Source organism: Artibeus jamaicensis, unplaced genomic scaffold (genome assembly GCF_021234435.1).
Source record: "Artibeus jamaicensis isolate MK-2021 breed Jamaican fruit bat unplaced genomic scaffold, CSHL_Jam_final scaffold_614, whole genome shotgun sequence".
NCBI classification, from domain to species: domain Eukaryota; kingdom Metazoa; phylum Chordata; class Mammalia; order Chiroptera; family Phyllostomidae; genus Artibeus; species Artibeus jamaicensis.
This window is the reverse complement of record NW_026522050.1, coordinates 699,218-720,452: the sequence shown is the minus strand read 5'-3', so window position 1 is coordinate 720,452 and position 21,235 is coordinate 699,218. Positions and strand designations below refer to the sequence as shown.

Below are 21,235 nucleotides of genomic sequence, written 5' to 3'. Positions count from 1 at the left end.
TTTGATTCCCAGTCAGGGCATGTGCTCCGGTTGTGGGCCAGGTCCCTAGTATGGGATGTGTGAGAAGCAACCATACATACATGTTTCTCTCCCTATCTCCCTCCCTTCCCTAAGAAGAAATAATTAGAATTTGTTTTAAAAAAAGTAACTGATAAAAGTTTAAATCTCCTGACTGGGCTCTGACTGATACGGGCACTGAATCTTTATACTGAAATTTGTTTAAAAGGAAGAAAAAGACAAAAAGTCAAGGATTTCCCTGCCTCTCCTGTACTAATTGTATTTCAGAGTGACCAAATACTTGATAATGGAAAGCTTTTCCTTACAGAAAAATTCCAGCTAAAGGTAGAGAGCTGGTGATATAGCTGGGAAATCACCACTTTTCGGTGCCTCATCAGCCAAGGATGTAGGCAGTGATGATTCTCGGCTGCTAAACCCCTGGCGAAAGTTGATAGGAAACTTTGTAACAAGTGCACGTAGCCGCAGCTCCTGAACCCACTTTCCACTTTGACATCATTACCTCCAGCTGGATGCGGTAATGTCACCTGTGAAGTATTCTTTTCCAAATGATGGCCCTGGGTTTACCTGCCAGTGTCTAAAAAGCAGGAGGGGACAGAGAACCGTGTTAGACATGATCACTAGGGAGATTCTACAGGCAAAGGAGCTGGTTCAGTAAAATATAAAAGACATGAGAAAAGGTGACAGATGAAAAAGATGCATTGAGAGGAACACAATGGACACTTTGGATCCTGATTCAAACAAAAAAAAACTGAGATTATCAGGCAAATTTGAACAGACTGGCTAGTAGATAACATTAAGGAATTAATTTTGGTGGGTGTGGTACTGGCATGGTGGTTAGGAAAAAATCGGTCTTATGTTAGAGGCACATATGTATGAATGCAATCTACACATACATACACATGTATAGTCCAACATTAAAGAATAAAAAGCCCTGACATGCCTGGTTCACTGGGTTGGGCGTTGGCCTGTAAACTGAAAAGTCACCAGTTTGATTCCTGGTCAGGACACGTTCCTGGGTTGCGTGCCAGGTGCCCGGTTGAGGGTGTGGGAGAGGGAGCAGATTGACCTTTCTCTTGCACAAGGATGTTTCTCTCCCTCTCTTTTTCCCTTCCTTCCCCTGTCTCTAAAAATAAATGAAGCCCTGGCTGGTGCGGCTCAGAGGGTTGAGCAACGGCCTGCGAACCGAAAGGTCTGGGGTGACCCTCAGCAGACCCCCTTGGCCTGCCGTCGCGGGCTCCGCATCTGACGGGGTCGACAGGCCCAATATGTGCGTGTTACCTGCCCTGGGTTGCTGGCCGGGGCCCCAGATGGGGGCGTATGAGAGGCAACCTATCTATTATTGCACATTAACGTTTCTCTCCCTCTCTTTCTCCCCCCTTCCTCTCTCCAAAAATGAATGAAATAAAATCTTTTTAAAATCCATTATAAAAAGTCATTTAAGAAGAGAGCTTAAAAGTGTTGGCTTAGCAACAGAAAAAGGACATATGTTCAGCCAAAGACACGAACAGGAATGTTCAGAACAGCGCTATTTATAACCGCCCCCACTGAAACAACCTGAATGTCCGTTGGCAGTAGAATGGATAAATCTACATGGTGGATAAATATCACATGGTGGATACTCACACAGTGGATGAGCAGTATGGACGAATCTCAGACAAGACAGAGGTAAAAAGCAGACATAAAATTATACACTGCCTGCTTCAATTCAGTACCAGAGCGGGCAAAAATAACCTATGCTACCAGAAGTCGGCCCATTGTGTCCCGAGGCAGGGACTGAAACAGGGCAAGAGCATCCTGAGGGGGACGGCGTCTGGGCGGTCGGTGGGTCGGTGAGTGTCCCAGCCCAGGCAGAAAACCCTTCCCTCCCCCGCCTCTGCTTTTTCTGTTCAGGCTCTCGGCAACCGGGATGCCAGCCCCGGTGCGGGAACTCCTCGCTCAGCCTCCTGATCCAAATGTTAATCTCCTCCACAAACACACCCAGAGACAGTGTTTTCCAGGCCCTCGGGCATTCGTTAGCCCAGCCTAGTTGACACACAAAATTAACCAACACAGAGAACCACCTAAAATGGTCTAGAAAATCACTTTTCTGCTTAAAGACACTGGGTCCTCTTCCTTGCGAGCAATATTTTCTGCACATCTATTGTTTCTTCTCCTAACATCCTCTGAGTTTTTAATACCTTTTCTTTTTACTGGCTTGGAGGTTACACACTGTATTTTCTTTCTTTCTTTTTTAAGAGGGGAAGGGAGGGAGGAAGAGAGGGAGAGAAACATCAGTGTGTGGTTGCCTCTCATGTGCTCCCCACTGGGGACCTGGCCTAGCAACCCAGGCATGTGCCCTGACTGGGAATCGAACCAGAGACCCTTTGGTTCAGAAGGGCGTGCTCAGTCCATTGAGCCACACCAGCCAGGGCTCTATTTCTATTTCTTAGATTATCCTTAACATTTTCACAGGTGTGTTAACCAAGTCTAAACTTAGTCAATAGGTCTTTCTCCCTTCGAACTATACAAAACTTTTAGAACACTTTAATTATAACTGTTCCTTCTAGTCTTGTTTTTGTTCTGCAGAACTTGATCTTGACTTTTTAAGAATCACCCCCAAATTAGCATCATCATTAATGAACTTGCTCCTTGCTCCTTCTTGCTTCTCAGATATCTCCTCTGGGGTCATTTCCATTCTTTCGGAAGTTCGTCTTCTAGAAGTTCCTCCTGTCTGCTGGTGCTGACTCCCACGTTCCGCCGGCCTGCACGTCTTCGCCTTGGCACAGGGTGTGGACGGCTGAGCTCGCTCAAGGGGCTGTGGGGAGGCTGGACAGCGAGGCCCCGCTGGCCATTGGTCCGAGGCTCTGATCCCCTGGACAGACGGAGCTGGCCTTACTGGGGGCTCCACTCGGCAGGCCGGGTCCCGGCCATCCCGCAACTCCCCTTCCCTGAAGCTCGAAGCACCAGCTCCTGCCATCTGGGGTGACCCTCATCAAACCCCCTTGGCCTGGCGTCGTGGGCTCCGCACCTTACGGGGTCAACAGGCCCAACACGTGCATGTTACCTGCCCTTCCTCAGACCCCGGCCTTTCCCTCCTCTGTGCGCCTGCTCTAGAGGACTCTTAGAGATGCCAAACCTCCCTCTGTGTCAATATACGCTCCATCTCGGGGAGTGGGGGAGAGACAGGAGGGGTCCCCCAAAGTCTCTGACTTGTCAGCCCTGCACAGAGAAAGGGGGGCCAACACCGGGGACCTTGCTGTCAAGGCCTCACCTCACAAAGCCATGTGTGCCCCCAGTTAGTAAAGAGGATTGACTGCCCAAACGCTAAACTGATGGCAGATGTCAGGGGGACCGACATGAAAGAGGAAGGCACTCGGAGGTTCGGAGATGAGGACAGGCGAGTCCGAAAGCCCAGCTGTTTCTAGACGGGGAGCAGTTGCAACAGTGCGGCGAGGGGGGCCCTGGGGAGAAAACCCCTTTGGAGGTTAGGGTTCTGAGATCTCAGCCCCTTTGCCCACCTAACAGTGCCCCATGGCCTCCTGAGTCCCATGCCATTCTCTGGAGCAGGGTTTCTGGGGGGGACATGCACAGCCACAGACGCTGCCGTGTGAGGCCCCTGCACCTGATCCGGGTACTTTAAAACGCAAAGACTGGGGCAGCTCCCTCCTGTCTCTAAGGCCATGAGCACGTGCTCATCGGTGTATGCCAGAGGGGAGGGACTGGGAAGGCCTCGGCAGTGAAGTCCCCCCAGGGAGGGGAACACGTGTTACCAGCGGTGGACCCTTTGGCTGGACAGAGACCGCCGATACCCGAAGGTGTAAGTGCGGTGGATGGTTTGGGGTGCCGCCACCCAGGGACAGTTGACAACTTGCAGGTTGGACGTGCTTATGGTGACCCCTGCTGGCAGCTTCTATAAATGTTGACTGAATGTGGAGCCAGGAACTGATGCTGTGGGAACCACAGTGCACACCGCCAGGGGCAGAGTCTCCTCATACAGGAAGTAGTGAGACTGGAGTGACACCCAGCACCGTCCCCATGCTTGACAAGCTGGAGAGGACAGTCACAAAGTTTTTGGTACGCGGCGCCTTGTTGCAAACTAGCAAGGGTTACATGACGGAATGGATACTTCAGCGTCATCAGACTCTGTCATAACCATAACTGGGAAAAGTGCTGCCCCCACCTGCACTTGGTAGGCAGCCTTGGCCGGCCATTGCTAGCCGTTACTGGTGCTCCATTCCCCTGTCACCTTCACATCTTCCACAGGGACTTCGGCTTCTCTTACAATATGGCATTGGACCAAATTCAAACAGGTGAGCCCACAGGTGTCCTGACTTTGTGGGGCATCAATGACAGTCAGACAGTGGTTCCTACTGAGCAAACGCCTGCTGCCTTGCACACCCCTCGGGCACTGGAGAATGGGGGTGCTTGGGCTTGCATGAGGACAAAATCCGGGGTGCTGCAGCCCAACCGACCTCCTAGGGAGACACCTGGGGCCACAGTCAGTTGCCGGCCTGACACCTCCGACCGCACAGGAGGCCCTACACCAACTTAGCTCCTCTGCAGCATCCTCCACTTCTAAGAATTTTACAAAAGCCTGTGAACTGGGCCACCAGACAAGAGACCGACTCTGCCTGGGCCCCTGCACAGGAAGCCTGAGGATTAGGAAGCTGTGAGCCAAGCCCTGCCCGAGCCCCTCCCCTTGGATGTTCGGACTTCATCTCAGCCTTGGAAACCGCATTCTACTCGCTGGCCCCCGGGCTCCGCACTTGCAGACTTCTTCCTGCTACTGGGAAGTGCAACCAGGCGCAGGTGCAGGCGCACGCTCACGCTCACGCTCGTGGGTGGGGCCGACTTCAGCGGCCAGCCCCTGCCACACTTTGCCTGAGGACATCCCTGCCACTGAGGCCGACCTACCCACAAACGGGCAGGCCTGGCCAATGCCCCCCCCTTTGGCAACGACTGGTGGCTGCCTGGGAAAATGGCCTGGCTGCCTGGCTCCTCAGGGCCATCGTCGAAATGGCTCCTGGAGTTCTCTACACGGAGATCTCTGATGTGGTCGCTTGTAGTTGAAACCTGCCACGGAACTCAACCTGAGCTGAGAAAAGAACAGAAGAGGCGAGATACACGACAGAAAGGGTACACTTGAAAAGCTGAGAGACGTGGAAGACAGCGAGATCTGAACACTAGGCGTTCGAGAGAGAAATGTGACCAGGGAGGGAGAACACATCTGAAGAAATAACGGGGACAAATTTCCTGGGATAACACAAACATAAAGCGCCTTGGCTCAAAAAAAAAAAACCCCAAAGAGTGCCAAAAGGAGAGAAAAGGAATCATCCACACCCGCAGACGTTGCACAGAACTTTAAGAGTATCAGAGAAAATGCTTAACACAGAGAAAAAAACACATCGTATACACGGGAACGATGATCCGCTGATGTCAGATTGTTGAACAGCACCACTGGATGCAAGAAGACAAAGTAGTGCTTTCAAAGTATTGAAGGAAAAGAACTTGGAATCTAGAACATCCTATCTCTCCAAACTGTCTCTTTACTATAACAGATGGGTCCCCATATACCAATTATAACAATGAGTTAAGTGAATTAGACATTTCGGTTCAAAGACAAATAGTAAGCCTTGGCCCGTGGGTGACTCAGTTGGTTGAAGCGTCGTCCCTAGTGCCCAAAGGTTGTGGGCTCGAATCCCGGTCTGGGAACATACCCGGATTGTGGGTTCGATCCCCAGTTGGGCACGTATGGGAGGCAGTCAACGAATGTCTCTCACACCAACGTTTCTCTCTCTCCCCCCACACTCTTCCTCTCTCTAAAAATCAATCAACATATCCTCAGGTAATGATGAAAAAAAAAAAAAGACAAACAGTGATTCCATTTTTAAGAACCCACCAAATGCCTAGACACCTGGACCACGGACACGCGCACCGGCTGGCCGGGTGGGAGCCGCCTGGCCGCCGAGCCCTAAGCGGCCTCGTCCGGCGGCCACTCCACCGTCAGGGGATGGGAGCCGCGAGACAAAGCGCCCGCAGGGATGGGAAGACCGTCCCTGCAGTAAAGGGCTCCAGGGCAAGAAGGCGCGGCAACCTGAACACGCTGCACTTCGTACGGTAAACTCGAGATATATAAAGCAAAGACAGACCACAGAAGCGCTCACGGACCCCACCTCGGGGACCCGCTGCCGGCGAAGGGCACAGGCCGCCCGTGGGAGCCGCTCCCTGGCGCCGCCTGCGGCCGGGCCGAGGAACGCCACCCCAGGCGCCCCCAGGCGCCGTGCCAGGCAAACGCTCCCGCAGGAACACAAACACGAACGGGAATGGTTACGACAGCAGAAACATGGAAGCACCGAAGGCCGTCAGCAGAGGAGTGGTGGGAAAACGTGGCGAGGCCCCACAGAGAAATGGTACTGACAGTCAGACGCACCACCGCGGCGCAGCCACAGGGAGAGCCGCGGGGATGCACGACCCGATGCGTGAGGTCGCCTCCCACACGAGTTGGTTAGGCTTTTCATACGGTTAAAATGCCTTTTAAAAACTTTTAAAAATGTATGCACATATAAAAAGAAAACCAGGGCCTATGAAATTCAAGAAGAGGGTTATCTTGGGTGGGAGAGCAGAGAATGGGATGGGCGGGGCAGCGTGGGGTGTTCGGTCGCCCGAGTTTACCGAGTTTAGCGTGGAAGTCCCAGCTTCTGTGGCGGTGGGTCTGAGGCTGTTTACACTATCAAGAATATCAAGGTAAATATTAAATACGTTTTATGGACCAAAAGAGGCATCGCAATGGAAATTATAAAACAGCCTAAACTATACTTCACACCTATCAGAATGACTCCTATTAAAAGAAAAAAAAAACCAAGCAAACAGAAAATAATGTACTGGCAAGAAGGTGGAAAAAATGGACCCCTGGGCGTTGCTGGTGGGAATGGAAAATGGTGCAGCCACTGTGGAGAACAGTATAGCGTAGCTCCTTTTAAATGAGGTACAGAGCCCTGGCTGCTGTGGCTCAGTGGATTGAGTGCCAGCTGGTGAACCAAAAGGCTGCGGGTTCAATTCCCAGTCAGGGTACATGTCTGGGATGTGGGACAGGCCCCCAGTTGGGGGCGCAAGAAGCATCAATCTGTTTCTCTGACATGTTGATGTTTCTCTTTCTCTCTCCCTTCCCTTCTCTCTCAAAATAAATAATTAAAATCTTTAAAAAAATAAATATAGAATTACCATATCATACAGCCAATCTACTTTATATGGTACAGCCAATCTACTTCTGGGCATATATCCAAAAAAACTAAAGCAAGGTCTCTGGCAGGCACTTGTACCGCCATATTCGGAGCAGGGTTATTCACAGTGGTCAAGGGTGGAAGGAATCCCACTGCCTGCTGATGGTCTGCTGACGGTGCATGGGGAGGTCAAACGTGGCATATCGACACACACACAGTGGGATATCATCAGCCTTAAAAAGGGAAGGAAACTCTGCCCTGGCTGACCTGGCTCAGTGGATTGAGCAACGGCCTGCAAACCAAAGGGTCGTGGGTTCAATTCCCAGTCAGGGCACATGCCTGGGTTGTGGGCCAGGTTCCCAGTTGTGGGTGTGTGAGAGGCAACCACGCATTGATGTTTCTCTTCCTCTTTCTCTTTCCCTTCCTCTCTCTCTAAAAATAAATTAAAATCTTTAAAAAGAAAAAGGAAGGAAATTCTGACACATGCTACACTGCAAATGAAGCCGAGGACCCAGTGAAACAAGCCCAGACACAAAAGACAAACACCGTGTGGTCCCACTCATCTGAGGCCGTCCAGTCAAACTCCTGGCAACAGGAAGCAGAGGGTGGCCGTCAGGGCCTGCGGCGGGGCAGGGGCAGACGGGAGTTGTTAACGCGCATAAAAACATTCCGGAGACGGGTGGCACCATAACGTAGATGTACGTAATGCTACTAAACTGTACTTTTTAAAGTGGTTAAAACAGTAAATGCTATGTGTATTTTAGTACAACTTTAGAAAACGAGATACCAGTGTGGGTAGAGCAGCATCAGGGAGACTAGCCTACTCACAGGTTACCTGCCTGCAAAGGGAGGACGGCGCCGTTAGAGGGCGTGGGCGGGGCACGGCCCCTTTAGCCGCGCATCAGTGTGAGCTGGACCCCATTCCGTGCGCCTCGTGACCCGTTCCACCCAAATCTGAGCACACAAACGACGACACGAACCCGAATGCAGGGCATTTTTATACGGTAGCTGGAGGGCACTTGCCACGAGTCCATTTTATAAAGAACAAAAATATATTACGGCATCTCCTGTTCTAAATTAAAAAGGACTAAAGAGATGTAACAGTTAAATATATAAATCATGTATGTTGTGTCTACAGAGATAGAGAATATGCAAATGTTCTACCCTGATGAAGGGTATTCTAGGTACTTATTTTACAATTCTTTAGGTTTGAAAATTCCCTTTATAGTTTTGGGTGGGTGAGGAGGTAAAGCTGAACACTAATGAGCTAAGTACCCAACCAGAAAGGTTAGAAAACCACAGAATAAACCCAAAGGGAGCCTGTGAGTGCAGGGGAACGGAACAAGAGCAGGAATAAACAAATGGAAGGAAGCCAACGACGAAGAGGAATGACAACAGAAAGCTGGTATTTGGAAGAGACTAATAAATAAACATCTGCCGAGATCGACAACATAGAAAGAAGAGGGATCACAAGGGAGTAATATTACATATAAGTAATAAGATATAATTTGGGATACAGTCAAGACTACAAACATAAGGCCGGTCCACAAACAATTTTGTGCCAACAAATTTAAACCCATAGGTAATAAAATGAGGAAATATGAAAACATTGTTCCTTGAAAGTATAACTGATTCCAGAACAGAAACCTGAGCAATCCATTATTATAACAACCTAAAGTTAAAAATCCACCCACCATTCCCCAAATGCCAAGCACAGTTGCTTTTATAGCAAGTATTATCAGAAGTGTTAGAAGTGCAAAATTCCAATCTTCTACAAGCATGTGGAATGCAAATAAAGACTAGAGAATGTTCTCCGGGTCATTTTAGGAGGCGGCCACCACCCTGACAGGGAAGCCAGACAGGAGCCGTACAGGAAAGGGGGAGCTCCGGCCATCTCCCCCATGAACCTGGATGCCGACATCCCAAACACCAAAGACCAGCTCCAGCAATACACTGAAGAGCACGCCATGACCCTCTTATTCCAGGACTGCAAGGGTGTTCTAACGTGAGAAACTGTGTCCTGCTATCTTGCCACATCCACGGACTGAAGGAGAAAAACCACTCGGCCAGCTTGGGTGGCCACGTGGGCTCCTTGGCGCACGCACAGGGTGGGGCAAAAGCAGGTTTCCATTTTTCGTGTGGAATATAATGCAATAATGACCAAATAGTAACATGAGAACAAACTCTGTGTTTCACATACTCACAACTGTCAGCCTACTTCCGCCCCAACTTGTGTCTGGGTGGCTGGGTGACATGGGAAGAAAGCAAGCTGGGCTGCCTGCCGGGCTGCAAGCTGGGCTGCCTGCCCAAGGGGAGTCGACCTGGCTGAGACGGCTGGTCCTAAAGGGGCAGAGGTGCAGAGGCCGGCGGGCCGCAAGTCTCAAGCCTGACTGCAGCAGGGACCAGAACTGTCAAGCAACCAGGTGCCAGGACCTTCCACAGCACCTGGGAGAGGGGAAGGGTGTTCAGGGCACTCGGCTCATTCTGGGAGATCTATTCACGCAGTGGGAACCCACCACGGAGCTGGGAACAGAGGTGGAAATGAGCTGCAGAGAATGGCAAAGGGGAGAGGCATGCAGAACACAAGGACTCTACCTCCACCAGGATTCTGAGCTACAATCCCCCAGGAGCTACGTGGCTGATACAAGATGGAGACACGGAGACAAGGTTTGATTCGCAGGCCCGCCCTCAATCCACTGAGCTACACCGGCCAGGGCTAGAGATGAAAAGATTTCAGGGCAGGAGAGTCTGTTAGGTAAGTAGCAGGACTGCTGTGAGCTGGAGGAAAACGCAAGGCCTAGCTTGCAGACACAATGCCAAAACAATCACTCAAAGGAGTGCTCAGAGGGAAACTTACAGCCCTAAATATGAGGAAAAACAAGACTGAAATTCAGTAAAACATGCAGCTCAGAAGCTAAAAGTGAGAAAATAAACCCAAAGAAACAGGAAAAGACTAGTTTTGCAAAGCTAGTCAAAGAAAATACACAGAAACCAGGACAGATCCCTGCTGGTCTGATTTGCTCTCTCTCCGTGTCCCTTTTGCTGGTACAGGAACCAGGTCATGTGGATCAGGTGTGGCTCATCTCGCCTCCCCCCAGTCCCCCACCTCCCTACTCAGCACTGGTCACAGTGACTGCTCAGGAGAGGGCAAGTGACTGAGCCAAGCCAGCGGGTCTTCCCTAGGGACCTGAATCCTGATTAAGGAACCCTTTGTAAGGACTGAGAGGAGATAGGACTTTCCCGAGGAAAACACTTGTAGGGAGAAAGGAATCATCAACTGAGAGGAGCAGAAATAACCCGAGAGATAACCACAGAGGGAGCCTGGGTGGGGTCCTGCCGGGCCTGGGTGAGCTCCGCCTAAAGCTCTGCTCTTACACCTTGGCTCAAAGCGCTCTTTTGCTCCTGCTGATTCGAACGAGACTTTGTCGCTTTATAAGTAATTTACAAAAACCCTACATACAAACTACTATGCATGACTTTTTGCCCCCAAACCTTAAATATAAATCAAATATGATTCTCAAAAAAAAAAGTGATCAAAATTGATGCAAAAAGAGAAAACTTGAGTCAAAAAATTAAAAGGCAAAGATCCACCCATAAATAAAGGCATCAAGCACAGATGTTTTTATAAATACATTTTACCAAACTTTAAAGAAACAAATCATTCCTTTCTAGAAGTCCAAGCTGGAAAAAAAAGATGACATGTGTCTAAACCCATTCCACATGCTAGCATAATGGTTATCAAAATGCGGCAGGGAGATCAGATCACTGAAACAAAAAGTGAAACTGGCCTAGAGAAAGCCATAAAACCCCAACTAAATAAATATTGTAAAACTAAGCAGGGTTTATATCAGAATGTGAAACAGTTCCACATTAGGAAACCTATTTATCAAAGTCAGTACAATAAAACAAAATCTTCTGATCATATCAATAAATGTCAAAATTCATCACGACGTGCTGACTAAAGGAAAAACCCCGCCGTGAGCTAGAACCGGAGACACCTTCAGCCCCATGAGGGTTATTTACCAGGAGCCTAAAGACAGACTCGGATTTCTGCCTGAAACACGAGACCCACCCCTGCGGGCAGAGGAGCAAACAAGGGCGCCCTTCAGACTGTGCTGGGGTCCCAGCCCCCACAACCCACAGAATAGAAATGGGCACCAAGGATCAGACGCCTCTGTCCCCAATGCAGGAGATTTGACTTTGAATCAGAAAGAGACGAGAATCAACCGAAGAGTGAATTAGTCTTAGAAAATTCAATTAGACCAATTAGGTGAGCCCACAAAGAGCGACAGCTTGCTGTATACACCAGCGATGGTTAGAAACGTAATTTCAAAGGACCCATTCATAACAGTAAAAAAACTCTTAAGAATCCTAAGACTAAATTGAACTGGAAACATTAGAGACCTGTATGAAGACAACATTTTACAGAACAAATATAACCTCATTCTCGGGTAAGAAGATTCAGGAACCCTCGCCAGGTAACTCAGTTGGCTAGAGCGTCAGTCCCAATACGCCAAGATTGCAGGTTCAATCCCCAGTCAGGGCACATACAAAAATCAACCAATGAATGCATCAATAAACGGAACAAATTGATGTTTCTCTAAAAATCAGTAAATAAATTTTTTTTTAAAGATTCAAAAGTGTTAAGGTAGAACTTCTCTCCATATCAAACTATAAGATTTAAATTCATGCCAATGAAAACCTCACCGGGACTTTTGAATGAACACTGACAAGCCCACTCTCAAGTTCATACGCAAAAAAAGAGGACATTTTCAAGGAAAGCAGGGCAGGGATGAGGGAGCCGCATCGATCATGCTAGAAAATGTGCGCCAGATCAACAGAACAGATTAGAAATTTCAAAGATACCCGTACACATATACGCAAAAATGCAGTTTATTTTAAGAAGGTATTTAAATTGGTGAGGAAAGAATGAGCCATTCAACAGATGGTACAGGAATAAGCAGCTACCCCTTCACAAGAAAAGTTAGTCATTTCCCATAAAAAATAAACACAAATTAAAAAACACATATATATATACCTCCACCTCATCTGGGTTTTTGTGTACGGAGACATTTTTAAACACGTACATGCACATACAAACAAGTATATATATGTGTGTATACACCGAAAGCCACACCAAGCAAACGTAAGAGAATGTGAGTGAGGAGCAGGTGAATGAGGGAAGGCCGAAGTCCCGCTGAACTACAACGTAAGTAAAAAGACGGGCAGATCCATGGGTACGTTTGTAGGGTCGGTGAGGGGAGGTGAGAGTTCCCACCAATGGCTACTATTTCTACTTCTTTTTTTAATCCTCACCCGAGGACATGCTTATTGGTTCTAGAGAGGGAGAGAAACATCGATGTAAGAGAAACATCCGTTGGTTGCCTCTAATATATGCCCCAATGGTGGACCAAACCCACAACCTAGGCACGTGCCTCAATCAGAAATCGAACCCACAACCTCAGTTTACATGACGATGCTTCAACCCACTGGGCGGGGGCTGGCTACCACTTCTACATGAAGGGTAAACTGTGGTAACCAGCAGAGGAAGCGGGAGCGCAGACAAGATGAGAAGTGTTGATATACATCCGAGTCCATCTGCTAGGCGGTGCTGAGGGTCCATCTGAAGTTTGTAATGATGAATTTAAGGAAAAACCAGAGAGCCGAACTGGCAGTTTGCTCTAACAGCAACAGGCCCAGGGACAAATGACTGGGTTGGCTGGCGTTAGGTCTGAATGGATCCACACAGTGGAGGAAGACAAGGGAGGGGAGGGTGTGGCCACGGAATCTGTGTTGCACAAGGGGACTGAAGATAGAATAATGGTGAGAAGGTGGTGGGGATGGAGGATGAAGATAAAAAATTTTTGCAGAGGCGGGAGTTGAGCAAGTGAGCAAGAAAGCCAGGAGGTGGTGATTGCACAGGTGCCCGAGTTTAAAAGGTGCTGCAGTTTGTGTTGATGTCAGGGGTCCTGGGACGAGGGGCGTGGGCAGCAGGCGCGGATCAGAAGACAAGAGCATTGGCGATGGGATCCCAGGGAACTGAAGGAACGTAGCGCTGCGTGGGCCCTTCCACGGGACGTAGGAAATGAAGATGAAAGAAGAAAAACACTCCACACCGGGAGACAAGCTCTCCGATGCCCGAGCAGTGGCGAGAAGGCCAAGGCCAAGGCCAGCTGCGCGGTGTGGCTCAGTTGGGTGAGTGACCTTCCGCCTTGTGGTGGGTCACCACTTCAATCGCGGTCAGAGCACGCGCCTGGGTTGTGGGCTCAGTAGATGTTTCCCTCTCACATTGATGTTTCTCTCCCTCTTTTTTTCTCCCTTCCCCTCTCTTTAAATAAATACATAAAATCTTAAAAGAAAAGGTCAATGCCAGCAACGAGGAGGGAGCGTGTATAGCCAGAGGTTAAAAAACAAAACTACCCACAAGTGAGATGATGTGGTTCACAAGAGGGCTGAGGAGCGACAGTCCGAGCTGCCACAAGGGCCCAGTGACCAGGGGACGTACATAGCCGCGTGGAGGTGGGCACTCCGGCAGCCACAGGTGACTAGAAAGGCAGGGACAGCAGCTCATGAGGCACTATGAAGTTCATCCTGAGTGTTTCTGAGAGGTAACAGGGACCAGGCCCTATGGCTGTGATCCTGAATCAGTGCGGATTATGAGCAGGAAGAAGCGGGACTGCCCCCAGTTATTGAATACATGCAAGGAGGAACAGCGTAAGGCCTGACACTTGCTAAGAACCCACCCCTTACTACATGCCCACAGAGAGAGAGAGAACTGAGAAAAGACTGCAGCCGTCCCCACTTCCTGCCCACTCAGCCCACCTGCCCACGAGGCCTCCACCCCAGACAGCCACTTGGACACCAGCACACGTCGCCACCCACCAGGGGTTTAATTCTCCCAGGTCAGAAGGCCAGTTCAGAAAGGGGTCCTGCCTCGTCCCCATCCAGGGGGGAAGATCTGCAGAGCACCCTGGAATGTCCAAGCTCAGAGGAGCCACAGACAGTCTCTGAGCAACAGGAGTACGTCCTGGGGTCTCAGGCCGCCTCCTCCTCCTCGCTCTCCTCCTCACTCTCGTGATACTGCCTGCGGTTGGTGTTAACGAAGAGGTCAGAATCGTCTTCAGAGCTGGACTCTTCTCCTGATGACTGTGGCTCAGCTGGGAGTTCTGGCTGGGTCTGTCTTCACGGCAGGGGAAAAAAAAACGGAGTTAGCGCAATGCCTTCTGGGAAAGCCCGATCTGCTATCAAGAAGCCTCACAAAAAGCAGGACCCCTAGGGCCAAGTAGTCAGGGCTCAGTGACTCAGACAGGGGCAGAGTTAGAGCAAAAAGCAGAAAAACTCAGCCAAAGAAAACAGGCTAAAGACCACTCATCCCCATACCTCAAAAGTTTACTAGAGTCAATGCTTTTAATGATAACGACCCTACTACCAACATGCAACGGACCTACACTGTGTGCCAGATACTCTACCGGCAATTTTACAAGCTCCATTAATCCTTGAGAGGCTCCCATTTTACAGGTAAGGAAACCCAGGCTTAAGAGATTAGGTAGCCTGCTTAAAGTCCCCCATTTATAAGTGGGAAAACCCCGATTTTAATCCACAGCACCTAACTTTCAGGCCACATGTAGGAGCTCTCACAGGAAGAAAGGCCTTATTCCCCCCTCCAGGCACTAAAGCCCAATGCCCCATTTGCTGTCTTCCCTACCCCACAGCTTGATCCTAACCTGTTTCTGTGGTTGTTGTGTTTCTCAGCCACTTCAGAGAAGGCCTCGGGCCTGTGTCAAGGGAAAAGCCAGGGTCAGAAAGAACAGAAGACAGCTCTCAGCATAAAAACTGTTTCCGGCTGCCTGTGATGTCATGATCTTCCTCCCCCAATTTCACAGCTAGGAAGTCAGTGTTCCCAGAAATCAGCCAACCAATGACTAAGGGGACCACCTACCAGAGCCCTTCCTTCTGCAGAGAGCGCACATGGTCTTTGCAGAGCACAAAGGAGATCTCAGCCTTCACCTTTTCTCCCTCTTCAATAGGGTCAACAATGAGAAAGTCCCCTGCAGGCAGAGAAAAAGTATAGTCAATCCAGCCTGCAGTGGCAGTAGTGGAAGCCAAGGTGCCAAGGAATGCTTCTATCTCCCAGAGGGCTGCCTCTCTCACCTCTCTTGATCCAGATGTTCTTGCGGTACTTGGAGGGCATGCTCACCAGGAAGCGCTGCCCCTGGGCTGTCTCCACCTCATGCAGATTGTTCCCTGGGGTCCTGAGTACCTGATCCAGGAGACCAAGAGCCGGTAGGCCTCATCAGCCAGCTCAAAGACTCGGTGAGCTGCACTGCACCCTTCCCCCACCCTAGGGGCCTAGCAGGAGCTCGTGCCCAATGCTACTCACCCTCACGATCTGCTGCTGGTCAGAGGGCACCATGTGCTCCCCCAGCACCTCCTTCACCACATGCTTCCTTTTGGTGGCCTGAGACATGCTGGGTCCTATCCCAGGGCGGTGAGGGACACAGAAGCTGTTGACTTTTCCTCCCGAGTTTCTTGGATGGCAGGGTGAGAATCCAGGACTGTTTTGAAGATGGGAAGGGACTTTTTACTGAGTAACACAATGTCCTGGTTAAGAACGTGGGCTCTGAAATCTAATTGCTTGCACTGAAATCCTACCCTGACTATTTCCTATGGACAAAAAAAAAAAGGGGGGGTTCTAAGGAGAAGTAACCTCCCAGGGTGTTCCTAAATGAGCATGTCATGGTGAGTGGTTGTGCCTCAGGCCTGTAACTTCTTCAGTGTTTTTTAAGCTTTTATTTATTTATTTGTTTGTTTCTTTATTTATAGAGAAAGGGGAAGGGATGGAGAAAGAGGAGAAAAATGTCAACGTGAGAGAGAAACATCAGTTGGTTGTCTCCTGTTAAGTGCCATGACTGGGAACTGACTGAATCTGTAACCTGGGCATGTGCCCTGACCAGGAACTGAACTGGTGACCCTTTGCTCTGAGGGATGATGCCCAACCAACTCAGCCACACTGGTCAGGGCAGTAAAAGGTTTTTAAGGCAGCCAAGTAACACCCCTGGAAAGCATGATCAAGCTCAAGGAACATACAATCTTGCTAATTATACTGTAATTCAATTCCTGACTTTCTCCTACCCTCATGTAATCTCCTTGGCTTCCTCAATTTCAAGTGCATAAAAGAAACCGAAAAACTGTAAACTTTGAGAGCACTCAAAATCTGGCTCCCTGGAGTATGTTGACAGGTTGCGTCCAATAAACTCACAATTCTCTCCCCGTTTGTCACGTTGACGACCCTTACTGTTCAACTCCTCTAGGCCTCTGAGAAAACGAATCGCTGGCCCAGAACATTGCTATTAGAATGGGATGATGTAAGCAAAGCACTTAGTACTGTGTACGACACGCAGGAATAACACGTTGTCCTAAGTAGTAGTGTAATCACAAAAACGAAATCATTCTGGCAATCGATCAGGAAGGGAAAGATAAACTGTATCTTCCTCAACATAGTTGTGCGTCCCAGGGTAGCACAGCTACGCAATACAGATACACAATCTCTCAACACACTCCAGGCAGAGAGCAGGCAGAGAGCAGTCAGGAGACCACCGCAACGGTCCGAGCCAGGGGCGAGTTCAGTAAAGGGCGAGGGGGGCCGCCTTGGTTTAAGGAATCTGCTCTATTTCTGACTTGGGTTCTCAGGATGACAAGGACTCGCACCGCCAAGACTGGTGGTTTTCAAAAGAAACTCCAAAGTGCTACCGCTAGATGCCGTTCCCGGCCTTCCTCCCTTCCCTGTTCCGGAGGAAAGGCGCTCTGAGAGAGACCCACACTTACTTTCTGACCCTCTTCTCCCGCGGGCGCTGCCTGAACGACCCCGTTCTCCAGGCTGGACGCCGAGAGCGGCTGGCTCACGACCCACTTCGCAGCCGAGCTAATGAAAGCTCAGAAAGGGAACTTGCCGGCTGTCACAACGATGGAGTCGGCTCGGGGTCGTCAGCTCCCGACTCCTGCCCCACTCCTAAAAACTCGATTGAGACGAGAGCGACTCGGGTGGGCCTAATTCGGACGCTTCCGAGCGCCGTACTTCCGGCGCTTTGCAGTAAGCCTCCGGCCACACTTTTTCCGGCTTGTCCGTCCCTCTAACTCTTCCCTCCGCCAGGACGGCCAAGGCTACGTTCCTTGGCCGGAACGGACGCCGTGCAGTGGGGATATGAAGTTTTCTCCGCAGTTTCTGCTCCTTGAGATCGAAACGCTACCTGAGTCCCGAGACTACACAAGGGATCCCGACTTCCCGCGAATGGACCGAAAAGGAGCGCCTACTAAGGTGGCGGTCGAGGTCCAGAAGGCCTCACCTCTATGGCTCTAAGGGGCTAGAAGTACCAAATTTAACTATTTAGGCGGCTCTTGAGGCGACCCGGAAGCGGAAGTGGAAGAAAGTTCTAGTGGGTTGAGGTATTAGCGGGAGCAGCCGGGCGGCGGGAGGAGCCGTTACTGTAGCTGAAGCTGTCGGTGAGTGCCAGCCGCGGAGCAGGACCTGGTTTGGAGAACAGTGGAGGTGCACGGAGGAGGAGCGGAGAGGGGTCGCAAACGCTGCGGCCGGCCGAGGGATGGGCCCTCCAAGAGGGCTAGGCGGCGGGACGCGGCGCGTGGGCGCAGCGGCGCGTGGAGGGGGCGGTGCTGGCAGGGCGTGGCGGGAGCACAGGCGTGGACCCAGCGGGGCTGGGAGCAGGTGGACGCGCTGTTGCGTGCGTCCGTGAGCAGCCTGTGGGGCGAGTGGGACAGGAAGACCCTTTGTTTGCTTTTCAGGCCAGGTAGCTGTTCCAGGCTGTCAGTGCCTTCTTTTGCCAGCCAAGGTCACAGAGAGTGTGACACCTTCAGGGTGAGCCCTGGTTGCTGACTGGGAATTTCCCCACTGCCCTGCGTGCGTCACCTGATAGGGCAGGATAGTCTTTCCTCTAGAGCAATCCCAAAATGCCCCTCCCGCGGGGAGTGGAAGAGATTTCTCTCTCTAGTAGTAGGGGAGATTCCCTTTGGCTCTCAGTTTTCTTATCTGTGAAATGGTGTCGAGTGGGCACCATAATGGCTGGTTTAGGTTTCTCTGAACAATAAGAGATTTGGATCATTGGGCCTTTGGGAGCTCCTGGATTTCAGTCCTAATCTACCTTTTCTTGGGATACCCAGGTTAACCCTGATCGAGATGACAACCTCCCAAAAGCACCGAGACTTCGTGGCAGAGCCCATGGGGGAAAAGCCAGTGGGGAGCCTGGCTGGAATTGGTGAAGTCCTGGGCAAGAAGCTGGAGGAAAGGGGCTTTGACAAGGTGTGGGTGGCTGCGTGCAGCTGGGGAGGGCTGGGGAGGCCGACTGCAATATTGCATGGCAGTTTGGGAGTGGGGAAATGAGTTTGCTTCTTGCGGGTGGGCAGTGATACATACTCTGAAGAGACAGCCAGGGCCAGCCCTGACTGCTAGGCTCATATGCTTAGAACTGCACAGAAGTGTCCTTGTTTTCAGTCTCAGAGCACTGAGCAGCTTGTCCTGTACTTTGCCTGTGTTGCAGGCCTACGTGGTCCTTGGCCAGTTTCTGGTGCTAAAGAAAGATGAAGACCTCTTCCGGGAATGGCTAAAGGACACATGTGGTGCCAATGCCAAGCAGTCCCGGGACTGCTTCGGGTGCCTTCGAGAGTGGTGCGACGCCTTCTTGTGATGCTCTCTGGGGAGCCCCCAACCCCTGACCCCAGCCTTGAGTCTCCAGAGTTTGCAGCTGAGTGGGGGCTCCTCCTTTGTCCCCTACAAAAGAAACAGTTGCTGTCTACTCACCTCCGATGTCCTCCAGGGTCTTTGTGGGAGTTCTCTCCCCTCACCATTTCAACTTTTTTGGAATTCTTGCTCTTGCATGCATCTCCCTTCTTCCCCTCCCAGTTTCACATCAGTAATTATTAGCTTTTCTGAGTGGATTCCTGGCCCCTTCCCTCACCCCCACCCTCACCTCTCGTCTGTTTTATGCCATTTGGCTTCTCTTTTGGGAGAACAGTCACTGTCCATATAAAGTTTTTTGAGTCAATAAAGTAGTGGCCTTCAAGACTGGGCTCTGTGGGTTGAAAAGCAGCTGGGTTGGGAGTTGCCTCTTCCCCAGGGCTGATGGGTCTGCTGCACCTTTATCAGTGCAGATCGAAACTGCCAGCTTCCTCCTCACTCTGGAGGACAGCCACCCTCGCCACACAAGCCTTGGACAGGTGCCTTGGAGTGTCTCAATCCCTTCATAATGTGGGAAAGTGTGGGTTGACCCCTTCCTGGGATCCAGATGGGCTGTGCTGTTCCAGATGCCAGTTGAGTCAACAGCTGGGCTAGGTAGCACCTGATGGAAAACTCAGTGGGAGTCCAAGGTACAGGAAGGGGTGGGGCCCAATGTGGGTAAAAGTTCCACTACTAATTGTCAAGGGCTGTCCTGACCTCTGGGAGGAGTGGGCAGGGCTCTTGCCCTGCTACCTTAGCGAGGCAGAAAAGCATGGGTATCACAGTGGGGAGGGTGGGTGTGAGTTACACTTTTATCCTGTTTTTGGTTGAACACTTAGTGAACCAGGCCTACAGCTAAGGTTTTTGCACCTTTCTTCCACGGTAATTAAGTAATTGTTTCCTCTTTCACAGGCGAGGGAACCAGGGGCTCAGAGACTAACAAGTAGTACGTTCATGGTCTTACTGGTAGGAGGCACCACAGTGGCCCTCAGACAACCTGGAAACGTGCACCTGTGAGCCCTGTGTACCTTGGCCACGCCACTCCGCCTCTCTGAGCCTCAGTTTCCCCACTTGGAAAATGAAAAGGAGGTTGTTGGGGTGATCAGAGGGAATGCTGGCTGTGCAGCACTGGCCCAGCTTGGCTTTTAGTCCAAGGGTCAGGAGAGCAAGAGGAACTGCTTGCTTCCAGAATGGTCCTCAGTGTCACCAGACCTTGAATGTCAGGTTCTTGAGTCTCATTGTCATAAAAATGAGCACCGAACTCAGTATAAGATAGAGCAGACAGTGTTTATTAAAAAGAGCTTGTGGCCCTGACTGGTGTGGCTCAGTTGGTAGGGCATGGGCCCACAGATTGAAAGGTCACCGGTCGGGATGCGAATGAAGGGCTACCAGTCAATATTTCTCTGCTTTTCTCCCTCCTTTACTCTCTCTAAAAAGAAATAATTATTTTTAAATGTTAAAAAGCTTGTGCACAAGGGAGTTAGCCAGAAAAGAGAAGTTGAGTTCCCCAACAGGTTCTCGTGGATGGGTTACATTGGGTGGGGCTCGGGGTGGGTGTAGGGCTTGGAAATGTGGACGAGGCCAATTGTCCCCCATCGTCATCTGGCAGCGATTGATCGCTGAGGTAGTCACGGGTGTTCGCCATGGTCCATGGATCACTCAAGGGACCTGTAAAACAACGCACACACAAATACTGTAGTTACCGTTTGACAAAGTAATGATTTTGCAGAATACCGATATTAAAAGAGGATGTTACAGCACTTGATACTAACCGAGCTATCTGTGTCCCAGCCTTGGGTCAAAGGCTTGTGATGCGTTGTGATAGCTGGGTTTAAGAAGTGCGATATTAAAACAAGAGCCATGAGTCTTAAGCCCAGTGTGTAAAGACACACACTGAGTTATAACTCAGCGGCACAACTGTAAAAGGGAAAGGAAAGGCCCTGGCTGGTGTAGGTCAGTGGATTGAGCACGGGCCTGTGAAGCAAAGGATCGCTGGTTCGATTCCCAGTAGGGGGCACATGAGAGGTAACCACACATTGATGTTTCTGTCCCTCTCTCTTTCCCTTCCCCTCTCTCAAAATAAATATTTTTTTAAAAGGGAAAAGAAAGGATGTTATAGTTGGTTGTACCTTCTTTCCTTTAAAGATGTGGCTAGGTTAATTTCAACTCCGGGATTTTACTGAAAGCAAGGAGTCAAACTCAGGCCCCCCACGTGAGTTCTTTCAAGACAGAGTCCAGTTGCGATCCCCCACACTGTCTGCTTAGGAGAGGCCGGCATATTCAGTACAGGAGT

At 50.3% G+C, this 21,235-nt stretch overlaps 2 protein-coding genes and 1 non-coding gene across 7 annotated transcripts; 2 read left to right on the top strand and 1 right to left on the bottom strand.

Moving 5' to 3' along the window:
- Window positions 1-12,092: 12,092 nt before the first annotated feature.
- EIF1AD (eukaryotic translation initiation factor 1A domain containing) lies at window positions 12,093-17,290 on the bottom strand. The gene is made up of 6 exons (XM_037135285.2): window positions 17,043-17,290; window positions 15,598-15,772; window positions 15,369-15,477; window positions 15,157-15,265; window positions 14,942-14,992; window positions 12,093-14,397 (listed from the first exon to the last, which is right to left on the bottom strand). The coding sequence occupies exons 2-6, from the start codon at window positions 15,682-15,684 to the stop codon at window positions 14,253-14,255; spliced, it is 501 nt and encodes a 166-aa protein (XP_036991180.2). The 5' UTR covers window positions 15,685-15,772; window positions 17,043-17,290; the 3' UTR covers window positions 12,093-14,252.
- Window positions 17,291-17,434: 144 nt separating this feature from the next.
- Window positions 17,435-19,288, top strand: BANF1 (BAF nuclear assembly factor 1). Of its 5 annotated transcripts, none has more exons than XM_037135286.2 (4): window positions 17,630-17,717; window positions 18,015-18,087; window positions 18,390-18,528; window positions 18,767-19,288. In XM_037135286.2, exons 3-4 carry the CDS (start codon window positions 18,406-18,408, stop codon window positions 18,911-18,913), a joined length of 270 nt encoding a protein of 89 aa, XP_036991181.1. In that variant the 5' UTR covers window positions 17,630-17,717; window positions 18,015-18,087; window positions 18,390-18,405; the 3' UTR covers window positions 18,914-19,288. The 5 variants fall into 5 exon arrangements, with proteins under 5 accessions (XP_036991184.1, XP_036991181.1, XP_036991183.1 ...); XM_037135287.2 differs by having other exon boundaries at window positions 17,659-17,763; XM_037135289.2 differs by lacking the exons at window positions 17,630-17,717; window positions 18,015-18,087 and adding an exon at window positions 17,435-17,532.
- Window positions 19,289-20,697: 1,409 nt separating this feature from the next.
- LOC119041950 (small Cajal body-specific RNA 1) lies at window positions 20,698-20,861 on the top strand. Its single transcript, XR_005081131.2, has one exon. It is a non-coding gene; the product is annotated as a small Cajal body-specific RNA 1 (non-coding RNA).
- Window positions 20,862-21,235: the final 374 nt, after the last annotated feature.